We start from the raw sequence: 21,412 nt of genomic DNA, 5'->3' as shown, positions 1-21,412 counted from the left end.
CAATACAGACATCTTCATATGGCATCCCTCCTCCTTGCCCACGCATCCCACATCTATGGATCCAAAGCAGGAGGTCGCCCCAACAGTGTGGAACAAACTACCACTCAATATTCACTTCACCACCACCTTCTTGAATATCAGAAAAAAAATCTCGCTGTTTTACCTCCTCTTCTTACATTTTTCAGCCTCCTGGCCTTCCTTTCTTTACTCTCAGGATACCATTTTTGTTTGACATGCGCATTCTACAAATAATGTTAACATAACATATCATACTGTAGAGGGGCATTCTATCTGTTGCACATTATTGGATTAGCTATAATTAAGCTATGTGTCTGTGATTGTTTCTTCTCTTTGCTAACACTTCCATCACTTGTTTGCCTGCAGAGACTGCAGAGGAGGACTACATCCCATGAGTGCTTCTGCAATGACTGGCCTCTAATAGCTCTTGGCTCCCAAGTAACCTCTGAAGCAACATTTGTACCCATGCAAGACAAGCAAGCATCACTAACATTGAACCATCCTGATCAATGAAGAACATGCCCAAAGGCGACTGACTAGACGGTGTCCAGGGAAACTGTAAGGCAAAGGCACTCCTTGGGACTTTAAAAGGATCCCTCCAGTATATCATCACCATGCTACCTTCCCCAGGCACAAAAGAATGAGTACTATAGATGACCACCCACTGTGTCAGCAGTAACCGGCATTCAGTTGTATGCGAAAAAAGAAAAGAGAGTTTACGTGACTGTGCATGAGAAGAGTCATTGTCTAGAGGAGCAATCATTCAAGTAGCAATCACTTGAGAATTGTTGCTATGTCACTACTGATAATGTTCAGCCTGTTTCATGAGTTGGAAGTTTCAGCCCACCTGTTGTCCAATGGCACAGCCACACATCCATTTAAATGTTGTACACCAGCCACATGGCAGAAGACGTATGAGAAGTGGAGGAACATCCTGGCATGGACTGAAAGACCTGTTTTCAACTCTTATGATCCAGGGCAGGGTTAGGTCACATTGGCAATACACAGAAGTGTTCCAGTGTTATTTCCCACACTCCAGGGTTACATCGTACACTCCATGGGCTTTACAGAGAAAGAGGCAATATCGATATCTAATGAGGTCAATGGGTCACCATACAATAGTTCCTGCTGCAATATGTCATTGGAAGAGCCACCGAAGGCATGATGATGAATGTTTGAGCCAGTGAAGGAATTTCCCCTTGGCAAGACCTCAGCTGGTGAAGATTGACCCAAGGGCCAGTGGACTTTACCCCAAGCTGCGTTTGGGGCCACCAACAGGTCTTCTGGAAAGGATGTCATTGGATGACCAGACTTCACTTGTATTATCTCTCATGCTCAGTTCTTTTATCCACCTTTCACCAATATCTGGCAAAAAAACTATTTATGCACTGAGTGAAATCATATATTTTCTATTCTGTAAATAGATGATTGTAGAATTTTATGGTTGTCACCACTGGGATTTTATTCCCCATTATATGAATTTTGATAAATATAATAAAATATGACATTGTCGTTTATTTTATGATGAGAAGGTAATTTGTACCAGACTCTCCTGTATTCTATCAGTAATACACAGTGACAGTTACCATGAGTTATTTGTATGCACATTGAAGAAATGGAAAACTAAATCAAATGCTAAAATTAAACTTCTCTGTCTTGATTGCAAGTGTCCGAACTCTCAGATTTCTCGATTCAGTCCATTTTGGTACATTCAGTTTTGTTTATACCATTATAGGTTAAAAACAATAATGCAGAGAACATGTGGTCTGAATGATCTACTCAAGCATGGAATCAGGAAATTGCTGACCCCTAAAGGGAAGAGAGCTAGTAGGTGACTTAGGGCCTGATTAATATTTTGGCATGAAGCCCATCATATGTCAGCATGGCGGAGGTCTTACTACCTGCCACCCTGGCTGCAGCAAAGCCCACCATTTTAAGCGATCTCGAGTGGCCTCTCGGATTGCTTTTCTTTGGTGTCCTGAACAGAAAAACGTATATCAGACTGTCCATTCAAAATGAGGTGAACGGTCTGATATACCTACACCAATAGCCCCAACTCAACCAGGCTGTCGATGTAGGGTTTCCTTAAACAACAAATTCCCTTTTGTGCTACTACTTAACTGGAGTATGAGAATTCTATAGTGAAGGATCAGAAGATGCACTAATTACTTATATGGACCATGAAAGAGGCCTTATTCAAAAAACATTTAAAAACTACAAGAAATGTTAGTACGTATGTAAAAAATACATATGATTTTTATTTATTGCTGTTAGGTTTAGGACATACTCTTTAAAAAAAGATCATCAAATGTTACAATCTGTACTCTGCACCATGTGAATCTTTTTGAATATTGTCCTTTAGTTTTTCTTTTTTCTTTTCCTACAGTTTTAATCGGGGATGGGAGGGAGTCTGAGGGGGCGGGGGGCGTGCTCTGGGTAAATATTGGCTATCTTGGTATTTCAGAGAGAGTGTTCACTTTTATTGAATATGTAAGCACAGCATCATTCCCAAATATACCTTGTAACTGTATACTATGTAGAAGCAAGGTGAAAATAGCGGGACGTGTTGGGATGCATTGTTTGTGATTTATGGAAAATTTAATAATAAGAAGTTTGAAAACAAAATATAATTGATCTACATATTAGCACAAATTCTCCATATTTAATACAAAATCCAAACCCCTTTTTCTCTCATTGAAACATCTTCTTATTGTATCTCAACTTAGACAGCACATTATTAGAATTCATGTATTATGAAATCACATTAAAAACACTTATAATCCCAAAATATTTTCTGCCATTTTTTGTTATAAACATTTTTTGTTATAAGTGTTTTTAATATGTTTTTATAATACATGAATTCTAATAACGTGTTGTCTAAATTGAGATAAAGAAAGAAGATATTTTAATGAGACAATAAGCGGTTTGAATTTTGTATTAAATGGGGAGAACTTGTGTTAATATTTAGATAAATTTTTTATTTAAATAATATATCTAAAACCTGACGGCAATAAATAAAAATTTACTTAATGTATTTTTTACATATGTAGTACATTTTTTTGTAATTTTTAATAAATTTTGGATAAGGCCTCTTTCATGGTCTATATAAGTGATTAGTGCATCTTCTGATCCTTTTCTAGAGCATTTTCATACTCCAGTTAAGTTGTAGCACAAAAGGGCATTTGATGTTTATAGCATCAAACATTGAGGGTGTCTCTCCCTGGTTTGTGGGATGTAGGGTTTCCAAAGGCAGAGCCTGTGGGGGCACCGCTATCTGAAACATATAATTATGTGTGACTCTTGACAGGGCAGGTAGTCTGTCAGATTGGTAGACAGCGGACACCTCCACATTTGGAGTGAAGTGCCCTGTCCACCAGCCTCTAAATCAGGCTCTTAGTCTTTAATGGCCCTGGAACTCATGAAAACCCTTTTGGCTACCCTGGTGGCAGTCGCGGTCCATCCCCTGCCAAAGTGGCGGATGGGCCGGAGGAGAGCGCTGGAGTGGGGGTCAGGTTCGGGGGACAAAATAAAAATAAAAGTAATAAACTTAGCTGATCACTGCCGCCTCCGCCTCCGCCTGCAGCTCCATCACGCTCTAACCTGCTTCTGGGACAGGCTCCCATTGCACTGCGGCCAATCATGACGCTGCAGGAAAGCAGCGTCAAGATTGGCCTGAGCGCTTTGACTTTGCGCCCCCAGGCAGACTGGGAGCCTGTGCCTGCTTTCTCCAGCCCCAGCAATGCAGCTGGAGAAAGCTTCACTGCGCATGAGATGTTTGGCTGGCCTGAAACATCCGGCCAAACATCTCATGCGCAGTGAAGGGCAAGGGAGCGGGAGTGTGCACTCCCCCTCCACAGTGTCATCCCCCTGGACCTCGTCAGAGTCTTGGGGGTGCGTCCAGGGGGATTAAAATAAAACAGGTTAGAAACCAGTTTTATTATCGTTTTATTTGCGGGTGGTGGCATGGGGAGCGTTACTCCTCTGCCCTAATGGAGGGGCCGTTGCTGCTTGGTGGTATTACCTCACCTCCAGCAGGGAGTTGATCTTAAGTGATTTTCTTCTCATTATATCTTATACCCTGCACCAACCTCTCATCTTATGACCCCCTTTTTCTCTGCCGCGCAGAGGTGTACAGCCCTACTAAAATGGAGGAATACACACCTTGGTGTTGCCTTTGTATCAGTCAATCAGTCTCATGTCACACACAGACATGGCTCCTCTGGGCATCGGCCTAGAATCTCTTAAAGTTGAATAGGGCTGGATCCACGTCCTTCAGGCAGATGTGTATCTAATTCAGCCCTGCTGGCTTGAGAATTACTAGCTCAATTAACACACTCTTGGTGTCCTGGTCCATTCCTAGTATTTCGGGGTCAAACCCCTCCAAGAACAATGAGGACCCACAGGGTGGAGTTTGCTGTTGGGCCAGGCATTGACTCACTTCACAAAGAGCTGGATCTGTAGACGAGGACTTTGACACCAACAGATCTACAAAAGACTACCTGGTGGCTAGGGGTTTCTAGAGGACTGACATTCTGCTAATAAATACCTAATGGAGTGAGCTTCTACGCATGCCCTTGTGGGTTGGTCTGTATATCAGAGATCTTCAGATCAGTGATCTCTTGAGTTGAGTGTATGATTGTATTCCAGGGTTCACTATGGGAATGGCCTCATCAAGCTGTGGTCATCTGCATCCCATGGATCTGCATGGATATCATCTTATGAAGCTGTAGTATTGCTCAGCATGTTGGTTATCAAAGTGCGCATGATATAAAGGAGTTAATTGTGTGAGAGTTTCCAGGAATCTGTATGGCAGCATCAGACACAGCTGAGGTTGTCTCTAAATCCTAGAGATTGTGATCTTTTAGATGAATCTTATCTTTCTCACTGATCTGAGTGGGGGAGGTTTGAGACCCAGGAATTTCACAGTGAAGGATTTGTTTAGGAGGGATGTACAAAGGTGTAATGCCTACTCTGAATTCGGTTTGCGTTCCCCGCGTCTTCTCTGATCATCTTTTCTCCTTTTGCTACTTCATGCCCTTTTGTCTTTCCTCACTGACCACCCTCCATTCCAACTCTGCCTCTCAATCGTCAATGTCTCCTCTTTGTTTTGCCATATGTTCGACTTGCTTCCCATCTTTTATCCACTTTTCTCCATTTAAAATGCTTTATGTTTTTCATATTTTTGATCTTGGCTTGCTGTGCAGCATCTACTTATGCTTTCCATTTTTGCTCTTTCTCAATATTCCTCTCCAAAATGCCCCTACCATGTCTCTTCTCACCTACTTCTCATTTCGTTTAAGTATCCCTCTTTTATCACTCTTTCCTTTTTATAATAACCACCATATTTTCAATTATTGTTCACCCAATTAACCCCTTAGCTGCGGCAGGAATTCCGCCGCAGCGCTGGGGGGGGTTTGGGGGCACTACAGTGGCGCCGTGCTCATGACGGAACCACTCCGTCATGAGTCACGGTTGAGCTGTGCTCATGACGGAGTGGTTCCGTCATGCCTCCGCCCACGGCGCTAATCGCCCGCACAGGCGGGGAATTAGCGCCGCGTGGGCGGAGCGGCCGCCAACGGCCGCAGCATGACGGAACCACTCCGTCATGAGCACACGGCACCCGTGGCTCATGACGGAGTGGTTCCGTCATGAGCAGGGAAGGGGTTAATAAACTCTGATAAATTTAGATTTGCTGAATGTTCTTTAGTGATTCGCCCTCTCTACAAAGTTAACAGGAGAGGTAACCGTGCATTCTCAGCAGATGAAACCTTGCACCTGCTGACAGCAAGCAAGGTGTTACCCCCTTCAAGGTCCCACAGAACCAGAGATTGAACAGTTATACTAAAGTCAAGATCCTGGAGAAAGGCATTGACTCTGGGAGCAAGCAGGGAGAGCTGATGGCATTCTGCCCATGTCTTCTTTGCCACTTGAGGTGTGAAGCAGGAGTTTATGTAAATATAGCAACATAGGTCTTATCGCGATTTGACACATGTGCCAAGAAGCATTTGAGGATGACCATAGAACCCAATCTTGACTTTTTGAAACATTGTTTCACTGGCATTAAGAAAAATATTTTGTCTCGTGGGGGATGGTTTCATAGAATAATTCTACATTCCAGCAATAATTCTTCATGCAGTTGATGTTAGTGTCAAAGAAACCTTCATGTATAGTGGGATAACTTCTACATATTGTTGGGTCTTGCATCTTGATGTTCTTGTCTACCATGAACATTGCATGGGTTCTGTGTAGATATTGAAAATCCTGGGTGTTACTGTGAAGCCCTGGGAAATATTGGACATTACAGGTATCTCCTCATGTATTCAGGGATTCATATGGACAAAATGGAATCTGTTGCTCTGGTGGGAAGTGAACAATGGTGCCATTGACACTGTTTCTTAGGTAGCCTTGATAAGCAGGGGGTGGTGGTCAACAACATTGCATGGTGCTGAGTGGTTAAGTGAGAAAGTAATAGAGGTCGCTGCTGTTAGTGATACGAATAGCATTGTGAACCACCTGGATTTAGGTGTTCAAAGAAAACAATGGTGTAGGTTGTCCAGTCTATGAGTCGAGGCGTGGTAGGCAGGAAAGGTTTGGCTGTGATGAGCACATGAGTCAATCAATCAAATCAAATACCATTTGTAAAGCGCCTGGTTTCATCAATGGTGTGTCCCTGCGCTAGGATCATAGTCTCAGAGGAGAAAAAATAGACGCACAGTCGTTTCAGACTAGTGATAGAATCTAAGTAGAGAGCTGCACTAGATAACAAACAAAACCAGGTAAGGAAGCAAATAGCTAGGTTTTCAGTTGTTTACTAAATGTTTGTTCCATGGATTCGGATCCCAGCATTAAAGGCAGAGTATTCCATTTTTTTGCTGCAAGGAAGCTAAATGAACAAGCTCCCATTCAGGATTTTTGGATTTTAGGAACCTTGGCTAGGTGGGTTCCTCTTGATCTGAAAATGGGAGTGTAGGGAGTGATCAAGAATCTGAGATAGCTAGGATTCTTATTCCACCAGATTCTGTGGCAGTAGCACATGGCCTTGTAGATAATTCTCTTCTCTACAGGCAGCCAGTGAAGGGAAGACAGAGCCTTGGAGGCAGAGAATATTTCAGGGAGATTGAGAACTAGACACGCAGCTGCATTCTGAATGCGGTGAAGTTTAATAAGACTGCCTTTGTATATTCCTAAATATAGGATATTGCCATAGTCTAATTGAGATGCAAGTAGAAACTTGCAATCCCTTGATAATATAAATATAGAAAGAGTCTTTAAAGAGAGATCAAGGGAATAGGATGCTGTGTCTAATGTCTCCTAGCAGTCCCTTGATGACCCTGGAATTGACTGAATCAATTAACACACTGCAATCATTATATACACAAATCAATTAAAAATTAATTTACATGTATTTAATAAACACATATAGTACATTCAGTTAAAAGCCATAATACGCCATGGTCACTGTTCTGCTCTTATCGACACATTAAATCACAATTTACAATACAAAAAAGAAAACTTTAAAATGTATATCACACAATTACATGAACAACATTTCTCACTACAAAAAGGGGAAGGCAAACATTCAAATATATTGCATCATCCTGTTATGAGCCTGCATGACAGAGAGAATACAAAAGAAAATAAAAAGACACTACACTTTGTCATCCAATACACATCCACTATCAACTGCTCAAGGGATTATACACTTGTGGGATCTGACTCTATTTGTCACTACAAGTGAATGCCCGGTTCTTTGGATTGTGTCAATTCCTGTGCGTCGACGCGTTTCGATGGGCTGTATTTATGCCGCTATCTTTGTCAAGACCAGTGATAAGTGTTTCTCTCTCAGTTCACATTTAAATAGAGGTTCCAGCTATGGGAGAGAAGATATTGTAATTATAAATTAGATAGTTGAAGTCTGTTTAATGTCAACTCACTTCTTTTTAATCAGTTAGTTAGAGCTATCAGAACTCCCTCCCGTTTTTATCCACTTTACTCTATTTATAACCTAATTGTTTTGTAAAGGGTTATCTGGACTCCACATACCGCTGCTCTGGGAGCCCACCCTTCAAATTGACATTCTTAGCTTTATATACATATTTCTTAAATTTATCAGATGTTCTCACCTGAATATCTGCTTTTTACTCTACTTGTTGTTGATGTCCACTAAAAATAGATGGACAATTCTTGTGATGTACAGAAGATAAATAGTAGTCCTTCAAGGGATCTCTGTACTCTGATCTATAAAGAAATGTATGTCCAAATTTACCCGTTGAAGGTATAATTCTGTAAAGTGCGTTTTTTTTATACCTCGCTACCTATGCGCAATGCGATCTATTTGTTCTCACCTTGTCGTTGATGCTGGTCGTATTCTATATCTGCTTTATTTCCTTAAAATGTAGATATATTGTACTTTGTCTGGAGGATTAGCCCGACTATCGTTGTCCTTAGTTTGTGCCTGTAATGTGTACAAATATCAATATGTAATGTTATCCCCTATATGCCTACCATTTACCCAAATAATGACGGCTTCGTCCGTACCTGGTAATGGTTACCGTCGGGTGTCCTGCATGTAGAGTATTTCCCTTTCAGCTTCTTAATTCTCAGATTGGTCTCGAAATTTCAAATGGACCCGCAGTTTGTAAAGCGTCCTAGATATTTCTCAATTGCCCTGTTCTGCAGAGGGACAAAGAATAAAATGAATAGTCCCTCGTATATGCTAATCCGGAATATCACTCCGTACACCGGTTCCCCCCTGGGTCGTGGAGACACTATACCCGGTTTGCCCTACGCTCTTATCTAAATTCTTACCTATATAGCACAACCTGTTGGTTGGAGAGGACCTAGGTTCTCCTAGGTAACGCATACTATTCATAGTGATCGGAAATTACGAGAAAGGTAATATATTACTCCATATGGATAAATTAAAAACCTTCGGATTCTCAGAGGATCAATTCAACAGGTTAATCAGCTCGAATCCTCGAACAGGCAATACACATGCCTTTAAAAATACAAGTCAGGAAGAATTGATAAAAATCCTGAATGCAAAAAAGAAATTGATCCGAACGGAACTACATGCCGAGTTCCTAATTGAGTACTTGAAGGCTGGAGTAATCCCCTTAGGTCTACAGGTTAGGAATGAACCAGGACTCTTTACAGACAATCCGAAGTTTATAGAAACTTGGACACATATAGCCAATCGCTGTAGCAGAGATTGGCTTATTCTGATTATTGAAACAGCCCAAGAACTAATTGAAATAGAAAGGAAACTAATAGATGACCTAGAGACAAACCTGAGACAAAGCACAGCCTTAGAGGAAGCAAAGAGAAAAATGGAGGAATTAGAGAGTGAAACTAACAGCTACCGTGACTATCTTATAAATAAAAAAACGAAAAAACTAAGAAAAGATATAGACAGATATAATATAGAAATAGTTTATCCATATCTGGGGAAAGATTACTATAAGAACAGTCAATATCAAAGGTGGGACAAACCCCAATTTACAAGACCTATATACTCAAGAGGAGGAAACAAACGGGTAACATTTTCGGAAACATCGGGCTCCAGTAGTGAGGAAGAACATGAGGGGGAACAAAATAACAGACCCACATTTGATAGGGAACCTTTTTTAGGCAGACGTCAAAATCGGGGACAAAGAGGCTACAGGAATTACAACAGGCCAGAACCTCAGAGAAACCATCAACCTCAAAATGCAGGGCAGGAATACCTGACAACCAGGAGCAGACAATATTGGAGGTAGAGGAACTACCCATTATAAATCTGTCTGAAAAGATACTTACAAATGATGAAAAAGATATTTTGAAAAAAGGTTTTAGCTTTGCACCATCTGCCCCCCATAACACATACGAACTTGAAAGCGATTTAAAACAGTTTTTTAGGAAAATTAGATTAAATAGGTTTTTCCAAGATAAGGAATACATACAACCAAAAAACGTATCTGGTTTTAAACCAAAATCGACGTTCACCCCAAATCTAGGCCAACTTGATAAGAATGTTGAGATCTTTGAAAGGGTTGTAGAAATGGAGATCAAAAATTTGAACGACTTCATGCCAAAACACAGTAATCATAACTTATCGGTGGAACAAAAAAAAGCACTCAAATCACTTCAGGAGTGTGATGAAATAGTTATCAAACCGGCCGATAAAGGCGGAGGAGTTGTGATCTTCGACACTAGGGACTATGAACGAAGAATGAGAAATCTCCTAGGTGTAAAGGACCATTATCGCCCCATTCGTTTCACAGCCATAGATGAACTGAAGAAGGAAGTGGCCACCCTCCTTAAACTAGGTTTAGATGAGGGATGGATTTGTATGAACGAATACAAGTTCCTATCAAACACGCACCCAATAACACCAGCAATTTATGGATTACCAAAAATTCATAAGAGCTTGGACAATCCCCCAATGAGACCCATCGTTAGTAGCATTGGCTCGATATTGGAACCATTGAGCAGATATGTGGACCATTTTTTAAAGCCTATTGTTCAAAAACAAAGGTCCTATATCAAAGACACAGCTCACGCGATCTCTACCTTTGAGGGCCAGAGCTTCAACGGGGACACCCAATATCTGGTCACGCTTGATATTGAAGCGTTGTATACGAATATCCCCCAAAACGACACCATCAGGGTAATTTCAAACATTTTGGAGACAGAGAATCTAGAGGGTGCCAACAAACACTTTATAACATCTTGTATAGAAATGGTTTTTAAAAAAAACATTTTTTTATTCCAAGAAGAGGCGTATATCCAAGTGAAGGGGACCAGCATGGGGGCTACCTGTGCTCCCAGTCTGGCATGTCTTTATGTTGGACACTTTGAGCAAACACACATCTTTAATGAGATTGCGCCATACTTTGAAAACGTACAGGGTTGGCACCGATTCATTGACGACATCATATTTATCTGGAATGGCTCTAGTCATGAGCTGGATTCTTTTTTAGAATGGATAAATTTGGGGGACCCAAACCTCAAGTTTACAGCACACTATAGCAACTCTCAGGTAGACTTCTTGGATATCAAAATCAAAAATGTAGATAACACATTACAGATGGAGCTTTTTACGAAGCCCACTGACAAAAATACTCTCGTAACTTACGACAGTAATCACCCCCGATCCCAAAAAAATAACATCCCCTTTGGGGAATTCTTAAGATTAAGGCGTAACTGCACATCAATAGACGACTTTTACCGGCACGCGGAGACTTTATCAAGTAAATTAAAGGTTAGAGGGTATCCGAAAAAACTAATTAAAAACTCATTAAAAAGGGCCAGATTTTATAATCGAGAATGCCTATTAGAGACCAACAGAAAGAAAAAGGATATCTCAAGTGATAGAATTGTCTTTGTTACACAATTTTCCAATAAGAGCAATAAAATTAAAAACATAGTGAACAGAAATTGGAAAATTTTAAATTATGAGGTAGAGAATAGACTGGAAAAACCCCTCTTCTCATTCAGGCGAAACAAAACTATACGTAATTCCCTGGTGAGAACCTACAGACAGGCGCAAGACGCTCAAACCACACTAACAGGAGAGAAAGCCAAAGGAAATCACAAATGTGGTACCTGCTCGATCTGCACACAGTGCATAGAAACAAAAAGCATGACGTTCAACAACAAGACAATGTGGGCGACAACGTTGAACAATTGCCGCAGTAAAAATGTGGTTTACCTCCTCATATGTCCGTGCGGACTGGGCTATGTGGGGGAGACAGGGAGGGAACTCCGTATCCGCCTATTAGAACACAAATCCGCAATTAGGAATATGAAAGAAAAGGCCCCACTCACAGACCACTATGGAAAACTTGGACATAATTGTAATGAATTCAAGTGGTTCATATTGGAAAAAATCACTATAAACAGGAGAGGAGGTGACATGGATACTAGAAGGAAACAACGTGAACAGTGGTTCATGTGCCACCTAAATACAGTACATAAGGGTCTGAACTCGAAGGAGGACTGGATGAATATTATCACCAGATGATAAGATTTCGGTCCCCTAGTGATTCCTGTAATAGCTGTGATATCTATGATATCCTTTAACTACAAGAAGAGAGAGTAGACAAGAGTGAAAGAAGAAATGTCATTATCAATATGATATATGTCAATAAAGTTTTAACAATACATTAAGAACAGGACATTTTCTCATATCGAGATACCTTATGCATTATTTAGCCATCGTAGGGCGTTTGTAGTAAATGAAATCACTAATAGAGAACAAATGGATTTATGTCGAAAACAAATGCGGGAAAAAAATGTAATTAAATGAATGAATAAAATATAATAAGACGCATTAGGAAGAACAAAAATAGGATAGGCGGGCCATAGACAGATTAGAACAAATCAGGGGACTCGAGACATACGATGTAAACAAAATATCGCCCAGCCTGCGCGCTATTATTGGTTGAATTGCAAAAGAGAAGGAGCCATATATGAAAAACGGCACGATTGGCCGCGACGCAATCACCTGACATAGATGACCAATAGGAAGGTGGGGCTCTTTTAAACAAATGCAAGGCGTTACACACATAGAGCGGTAATCAGAAACCGCATCACGGAAGTCTTCCTGCATGGACGTAACAGCCTGCAGTTTGCGAGGTAAGAATTTAGATAAGAGCGTAGGGCAAACCGGGTATAGTGTCTCCACGACCCAGGGGGGAACCGGTGTACGGAGTGATATTCCGGATTAGCATATACGAGGGACTATTCATTTTATTCTTTGTCCCTCTGCAGAACAGGGCAATTGAGAAATATCTAGGACGCTTTACAAACTGCGGGTCCATTTGAAATTTCGAGACCAATCTGAGAATTAAGAAGCTGAAAGGGAAATACTCTACATGCAGGACACCCGACGGTAACCATTACCAGGTACGGACGAAGCCGTCATTATTTGGGTAAATGGTAGGCATATAGGGGATAACATTACATATTGATATTTGTACACATTACAGGCACAAACTAAGGACAACGATAGTCGGGCTAATCCTCCAGACAAAGTACAATATATCTACATTTTAAGGAAATAAAGCAGATATAGAATACGACCAGCATCAACGACAAGGTGAGAACAAATAGATCGCATTGCGCATAGGTAGCGAGGTATAAAAAAAACGCACTTTACAGAATTATACCTTCAACGGGTAAATTTGGACATACATTTCTTTATAGATCAGAGTACAGAGATCCCTTGAAGGACTACTATTTATCTTCTGTACATCACAAGAATTGTCCATCTATTTTTAGTGGACATCAACAACAAGTAGAGTAAAAAGCAGATATTCAGGTGAGAACATCTGATAAATTTAAGAAATATGTATGTAAAGCTAAGAATGTCAATTTGAAGGGTGGGCTCCCAGAGCAGCGGTACGTGGAGTCCAGATAACCCTTTACAAAACAATTAGGTTATAAATAGAGTAAAGTGGATAAAAACGGGAGGGAGTTCTGATAGCTCTAACTAACTGATTAAAAAGAAGTGAGTTGACATTAAACAGACTTCAACTATCTAATTTATAATTACAATATCTTCTCTCCCATAGCTGGAACCTCTATTTAAATGTGAACTGAGAGAGAAACACTTATCACTGGTCTTGACAAAGATAGCGGCATAAATACAGCCCATCGAAACGCGTCGACGCACAGGAATTGACACAATCCAAAGAACCGGGCATTCACTTGTAGTGACAAATAGAGTCAGATCCCACAAGTGTATAATCCCTTGAGCAGTTGATAGTGGATGTGTATTGGATGACAAAGTGTAGTGTCTTTTTATTTTCTTTTGTATTCTCTCTGTCATGCAGGCTCATAACAGGATGATGCAATATATTTGAATGTTTGCCTTCCCCTTTTTGTAGTGAGAAATGTTGTTCATGTAATTGTGTGATATACATTTTAAAGTTTTCTTTTTTGTATTGTAAATTGTGATTTAAATGTGTCGATAAGAGCAGAACAGTGACCATGGCGAATTATGGCTTTTAACTGAATGTACTATATGTGTTTATTGAATAAATGTAAATTAATTTTTAATTGATTTGTGTATATAATGATTGCAGTGTGTTAATTGATTCAGTCAATTCCAGGGTCATCAAGGGACTGCTAGGAGACATTAGACACAGCATCCTATTCCCTTGATCTCTCTTTAAAGACTCTTTCTATATTTATATTATCAAGGGATTGCAAGTTTCTACTTGGAAGAGTACCCTATTCCCTTGATCTTTACAAGGGGTCCCTCTCTTTTCTTTGCACCTATATAGCACAACCTGTTGGTTGGAGAGGACCTAGGTTCTCCTAGGTAACGCATACTATTCATAGTGATCGGAAATTACGAGAAAGGTAATATATTACTCCATATGGATAAATTAAAAACCTTCGGATTCTCAGAGGATCAATTCAACAGGTTAATCAGCTCGAATCCTCGAACAGGCAATACACATGCCTTTAAAAATACAAGTCAGGAAGAATTGATAAAAATCCTGAATGCAAAAAAGAAATTGATCCGAACGGAACTACATGCCGAGTTCCTAATTGAGTACTTGAAGGCTGGAGTAATCCCCTTAGGTCTACAGGTTAGGAATGAACCAGGACTCTTTACAGACAATCCGAAGTTTATAGAAACTTGGACACATATAGCCAATCGCTGTAGCAGAGATTGGCTTATTCTGATTATTGAAACAGCCCAAGAACTAATTGAAATAGAAAGGAAACTAATAGATGACCTAGAGACAAACCTGAGACAAAGCACAGCCTTAGAGGAAGCAAAGAGAAAAATGGAGGAATTAGAGAGTGAAACTAACAGCTACCGTGACTATCTTATAAATAAAAAAACGAAAAAACTAAGAAAAGATATAGACAGATATAATATAGAAATAGTTTATCCATATCTGGGGAAAGATTACTATAAGAACAGTCAATATCAAAGGTGGGACAAACCCCAATTTACAAGACCTATATACTCAAGAGGAGGAAACAAACGGGTAACATTTTCGGAAACATCGGGCTCCAGTAGTGAGGAAGAACATGAGGGGGAACAAAATAACAGACCCACATTTGATAGGGAACCTTTTTTAGGCAGACGTCAAAATCGGGGACAAAGAGGCTACAGGAATTACAACAGGCCAGAACCTCAGAGAAACCATCAACCTCAAAATGCAGGGCAGGAATACCTGACAACCAGGAGCAGACAATATTGGAGGTAGAGGAACTACCCATTATAAATCTGTCTGAAAAGATACTTACAAATGATGAAAAAGATATTTTGAAAAAAGGTTTTAGCTTTGCACCATCTGCCCCCCATAACACATACGAACTTGAAAGCGATTTAAAACAGTTTTTTAGGAAAATTAGATTAAATAGGTTTTTCCAAGATAAGGAATACATACAACCAAAAAACGTATCTGGTTTTAAACCAAAATCGACGTTCACCCCAAATCTAGGCCAACTTGATAAGAATGTTGAGATCTTTGAAAGGGTTGTAGAAATGGAGATCAAAAATTTGAACGACTTCATTCCAAAACACAGTAATCATAACTTATCGGTGGAACAAAAAAAAAGCACTCAAATCACTTCAGGAGTGTGATGAAATAGTTATCAAACCGGCCGATAAAGGCGGAGGAGTTGTGATCTTCGACACTAGGGACTATGAACGAAGAATGAGAAATCTCCTAGATGTAAAGGACCATTATCGCCCCATTCGTTTCACAGCCATAGATGAACTGAAGAAGGAAGTGGCCACCCTCCTTAAACTAGGTTTAGATGAGGGATGGATTTGTATGAACGAATACAAGTTCCTATCAAACACGCACCCAATAACACCAGCAATTTATGGATTACCAAAAATTCATAAGAGCTTGGACAATCCCCCAATGAGACCCATCGTTAGTAGCATTGGCTCGATATTGGAACCATTGAGCAGATATGTGGACCATTTTTTAAAGCCTATTGTTCAAAAACAAAGGTCCTATATCAAAGACACAGCTCACGCGATCTCTACCTTTGAGGGCCAGAGCTTCAACGGGGACACCCAATATCTGGTCACGCTTGATATTGAAGCGTTGTATACGAATATCCCCCAAAACGACACCATCAGGGTAATTTCAAACATTTTGGAGACAGAGAATCTAGAGGGTGCCAACAAACACTTTATAACATCTTGTATAGAAATGGTTTTAAAAAACAACATTTTTTTATTCCAAGAAGAGGCGTATATCCAAGTGAAGGGGACCAGCATGGGGGCTACCTGTGCTCCCAGTCTGGCATGTCTTTATGTTGGACACTTTGAGCAAACACACATCTTTAATGAGATTGCGCCATACTTTGAAAACGTACAGGGTTGGCACCGATTCATTGACGACATCATATTTATCTGGAATGGCTCTAGTCATGAGCTGGATTCTTTTTTAGAATGGATAAATTTGGGGGACCCAAACCTCAAGTTTACAGCACACTATAGCAACTCTCAGGTAGACTTCTTGGATATCAAAATCAAAAATGTAGATAACACATTACAGATGGAGCTTTTTACGAAGCCCACTGACAAAAATACTCTCTTAACTTACGACAGTAATCACCCCCGATCCCAAAAAAATAACATCCCCTTTGGGGAATTCTTAAGATTAAGGCGTAACTGCACATCAATAGACGACTTTTACCGGCACGCGGAGACTTTATCAAGTAAATTAAAGGTTAGAGGGTATCCGAAAAAACTAATTAAAAACTCATTAAAAAGGGCCAGATTTTATAATCGAGAATGCCTATTAGAGACCAACAGAAAGAAAAAGGATATCTCAAGTGATAGAATTGTCTTTGTTACACAATTTTCCAATAAGAGCAATAAAATTAAAAACATAGTGAACAGAAATTGGAAAATTTTAAATTATGAGGTAGAGAATAGACTGGAAAAACCCCTCTTCTCATTCAGGCGAAACAAAACTATACGTAATTCCCTGGTGAGAACCTACAGACAGGCGCAAGACGCTCAAACCACACTAACAGGAGAGAAAGCCAAAGGAAATCACAAATGTGGTACCTGCTCGATCTGCACACAGTGCATAGAAACAAAAAGCATGACGTTCAACAACAAGACAATGTGGGCGACAACGTTGAACAATTGCCGCAGTAAAAATGTGGTTTACCTCCTCATATGTCCGTGCGGACTGGGCTATGTGGGGGAGACAGGGAGGGAACTCCGTATCCGCCTATTAGAACACAAATCCGCAATTAGGAATATGAAAGAAAAGGCCCCACTCACAGACCACTATGGAAAACTTGGACATAATTGTAATGAATTCAAGTGGTTCATATTGGAAAAAATCACTATAAACAGGAGAGGAGGTGACATGGATACTAGAAGGAAACAACGTGAACAGTGGTTCATGTGCCACCTAAATACAGTACATAAGGGTCTGAACTCGAAGGAGGACTGGATGAATATTATCACCAGATGATAAGATTTCGGTCCCCTAGTGATTCCTGTAATAGCTGTGATATCTATGATATCCTTTAACTACAAGAAGAGAGAGTAGACAAGAGTGAAAGAAGAAATGTCATTATCAATATGATATATGTCAATAAAGTTTTAACAATACATTAAGAACAGGACATTTTCTCATATCGAGATACCTTATGCATTATTTAGCCATCGTAGGGCGTTTGTAGTAAATGAAATCACTAATAGAGAACAAATGGATTTATGTCGAAAACAAATGCGGGAAAAAAATGTAATTAAATGAATGAATAAAATATAATAAGACGCATTAGGAAGAACAAAAATAGGATAGGCGGGCCATAGACAGATTAGAACAAATCAGGGGACTCGAGACATACGATGTAAACAAAATATCGCCCAGCCTGCGCGCTATTATTGGTTGAATTGCAAAAGAGAAGGAGCCATATATGAAAAACGGCACGATTGGCCGCGACGCAATCACCTGACATAGATGACCAATAGGAAGGTGGGGCTCTTTTAAACAAATGCAAGGCGTTACACACATAGAGCGGTAATCAGAAACCGCATCACGGAAGTCTTCCTGCATGGACGTAACAGCCTGCAGTTTGCGAGGTAAGAATTTAGATAAGAGCGTAGGGCAAACCGGGTATAGTGTCTCCACGACCCAGGGGGGAACCGGTGTACGGAGTGATATTCCGGATTAGCATATACGAGGGACTATTCATTTTATTATTTGTCCCTCTGCAGAACAGGGCAATTGAGAAATATCTAGGACGCTTTACAAACTGCGGGTCCATTTGAAATTTCGAGACCAATCTGAGAATTAAGAAGCTGAAAGGGAAATACTCTACATGCAGGACACCCGACGGTAACCATTACCAGGTACGGACGAAGCCGTCATTATTTGGGTAAATGGTAGGCATATAGGGGATAACATTACATATTGATATTTGTACACATTACAGGCACAAACTAAGGACAACGATAGTCGGGCTAATCCTCCAGACAAAGTACAATATATCTACATTTTAAGGAAATAAAGCAGATATAGAATACGACCAGCATCAACGACAAGGTGAGAACAAATAGATCGCATTGCGCATAGGTAGCGAGGTATAAAAAAAACGCACTTTACAGAATTATACCTTCAACGGGTAAATTTGGACATACATTTCTTTATAGATCAGAGTACAGAGATCCCTTGAAGGACTACTATTTATCTTCTGTACATCACAAGAATTGTCCATCTATTTTTAGTGGACATCAACAACAAGTAGAGTAAAAAGCAGATATTCAGGTGAGAACATCTGATAAATTTAAGAAATATGTATGTAAAGCTAAGAATGTCAATTTGAAGGGTGGGCTCCCAGAGCAGCGGTACGTGGAGTCCAGATAACCCTTTACAAAACAATTAGGTTATAAATAGAGTAAAGTGGATAAAAACGGGAGGGAGTTCTGATAGCTCTAACTAACTGATTAAAAAGAAGTGAGTTGACATTAAACAGACTTCAACTATCTAATTTATAATTACAATATCTTCTCTCCCATAGCTGGAACCTCTATTTAAATGTGAACTGAGAGAGAAACACTTATCACTGGTCTTGACAAAGATAGCGGCATAAATACAGCCCATCGAAACGCGTCGACGCACAGAAATTGACACAATCCAAAGAACCGGACATTCACTTGTAGTGACAAATAGAGTCAGATCCCACAAGTGTATAATCCCTTGAGCAGTTGATAGTGGATGTGTATTGGATGACAAAGTGTAGTGTCTTTTTATTTTCTTTTGTATTCTCTCTGTCATGCAGGCTCATAACAGGATGATGCAATATATTTGAATGTTTGCCTTCCCCTTTTTGTAGTGAGAAATGTTGTTCATGTAATTGTGTGATATACATTTTAAAGTTTTCTTTTTTGTATTGTAAATTGTGATTTAATGTGTCGATAAGAGCAGAACAGTGACCATGGCGAATTATGGCTTTTAACTGAATGTACTATATGTGTTTATTAAATAAATGTAAATTAATTTTTAATTGATTTGTGTATATAATGATTGCAGTGTGTTAATTGATTCAGTCAATTCCAGGGTCATCAAGGGACTGCTAGGAGACATTAGACACAGCATCCTATTCCCTTGATCTCTCTTTAAAGACTCTTTCTATATTTATATTATCAAGGGATTGCAAGTTTCTACTTGGAAGAGTACTCTATTCCCTTGATCTTTACAAGGGGTCCCTCTCTTTTCTTTGCACCTATATAGCACAACCTGTTGGTTGGAGAGGACCTAGGTTCTCCTAGGTAACGCATACTATTCATAGTGATCGGAAATTACGAGAAAGGTAATATATTACTCCATATGGATAAATTAAAAACCTTCGGATTCTCAGAGGATCAATTCAACAGGTTAATCAGCTCGAATCCTCGAACAGGCAATACACATGCCTTTAAAAATACAAGTCAGGAAGAATTGATAAAAATCCTGAATGCAAAAAATAAATTGATCCGAACGGAACTACATGCCGAGTTCCTAATTGAGTACTTGAAGGCTGGAGTAATCCCCTTAGGTCTACAGGTTAGGAATGAACCAGGACTCTTTACAGACAATCCGAAGTTTATAGAAACTTGGACACATATAGCTAATCGCTGTAGCAGAGATTGGCTTATTCTGATTATTGAAACAGCCCAAGAAATAATTGAAATAGAAAGGAAACTAATAGATGACCTAGAGACAAACCTGAGACAAAGCACAGCCTTAGAGGAAGCAAAGAGAAAAATGGAGGAATTAGAGAGTGAAACTAACAGCTACCGTGACTATCTTATAAATAAAAAAACGAAAAAACTAAGAAAAGATATAGACAGATATAATATAGAAATAGTTTATCCATATCTGGGGAAAGATTACTATAAGAACAGTCAATATCAAAGGTGGGACAAACCCCAATTTACAAGACCTATATACTCAAGAGGAGGAAACAAACGGGTAACATTTTCGGAAACATCGGGCTCCAGTAGTGAGGAAGAACATGAGGGGGAACAAAATAACAGACCCACATTTGATAGGGAACCTTTTTTAGGCAGACGTCAAAATCGGGGACAAAGAGGCTACAGGAATTACAACAGGCCAGAACCTCAGAGAAACCATCAACCTCAAAATGCAGGGCAGGAATACCTGACAACCAGGAGCAGACAATATTGGAGGTAGAGGAACTACCCATTATAAATCTGTCTGAAAAGATACTTACAAATGATGAAAAAGATATTTTGAAAAAAGGTTTTAGCTTTGCACCATCTGCCCCCCATAACACATACGAACTTGAAAGCGATTTAAAACAGTTTTTTAGGAAAATTAGATTAAATAGGTTTTTCCAAGATAAGGAATACATACAACCAAAAAACGTATCTGGTTTTAAACCAAAATCGACGTTCACCCCAAATCTAGGCCAACTTGATAAGAATGTTGAGATCTTTGAAAGGGTTGTAGAAATGGAGATCAAAAATTTGAACGACTTCATGCCAAAACACAGTAATCATAACTTATCGGTGGAACAAAAAAAAGCACTCAAATCACTTCAGGAGTGTGATGAAATAGTTATCAAACCGGCCGATAAAGGCGGAGGAGTTGTGATCTTCGACACTAGGGACTATGAACGAAGAATGAGAAATCTCCTAGATGTAAAGGACCATTATCGCCCCATTCGTTTCACAGCCATAGATGAACTGAAGAAGGAAGTGGCCACCCTCCTTAAACTAGGTTTAGATGAGGGATGGATTTGTATGAACGAATACAAGTTCCTATCAAACACGCACCCAATAACACCAGCAATTTATGGATTACCAAAAATTCATAAGAGCTTGGACAATCCCCCAATGAGACCCATCGTTAGTAGCATTGGCTCGATATTGGAACCATTGAGCAGATATGTGGACCAT

General features: G+C 39.8%; 1 protein-coding gene across 2 annotated transcripts in view; it reads left to right on the top strand.

Moving 5' to 3' along the window:
* Positions 1-1,535, top strand: part of COL20A1 (collagen type XX alpha 1 chain) — a 537,383-nt gene extending 535,848 nt beyond the window's left edge. For both annotated transcript variants that reach the window (XM_085619699.1, XM_085619698.1), the window contains exon 42: positions 385-1,535. In XM_085619699.1, the coding sequence (XP_085475825.1) occupies positions 385-413 (29 nt within the window). In that variant the 3' untranslated portion in view covers positions 414-1,535. The remainder of the gene's footprint in view (positions 1-384) is intronic.
* The last annotated feature ends 19,877 nt before the right edge of the window (positions 1,536-21,412 follow it).

Source organism: Triturus cristatus, chromosome 7, assembly GCF_964204655.1.
Source record: "Triturus cristatus chromosome 7, aTriCri1.1, whole genome shotgun sequence".
Taxonomy (NCBI): domain Eukaryota; kingdom Metazoa; phylum Chordata; class Amphibia; order Caudata; family Salamandridae; genus Triturus; species Triturus cristatus.
The sequence above is the reverse complement of the archived record's forward strand: the minus strand, read 5'-3'. Positions and strand labels throughout refer to the sequence as shown.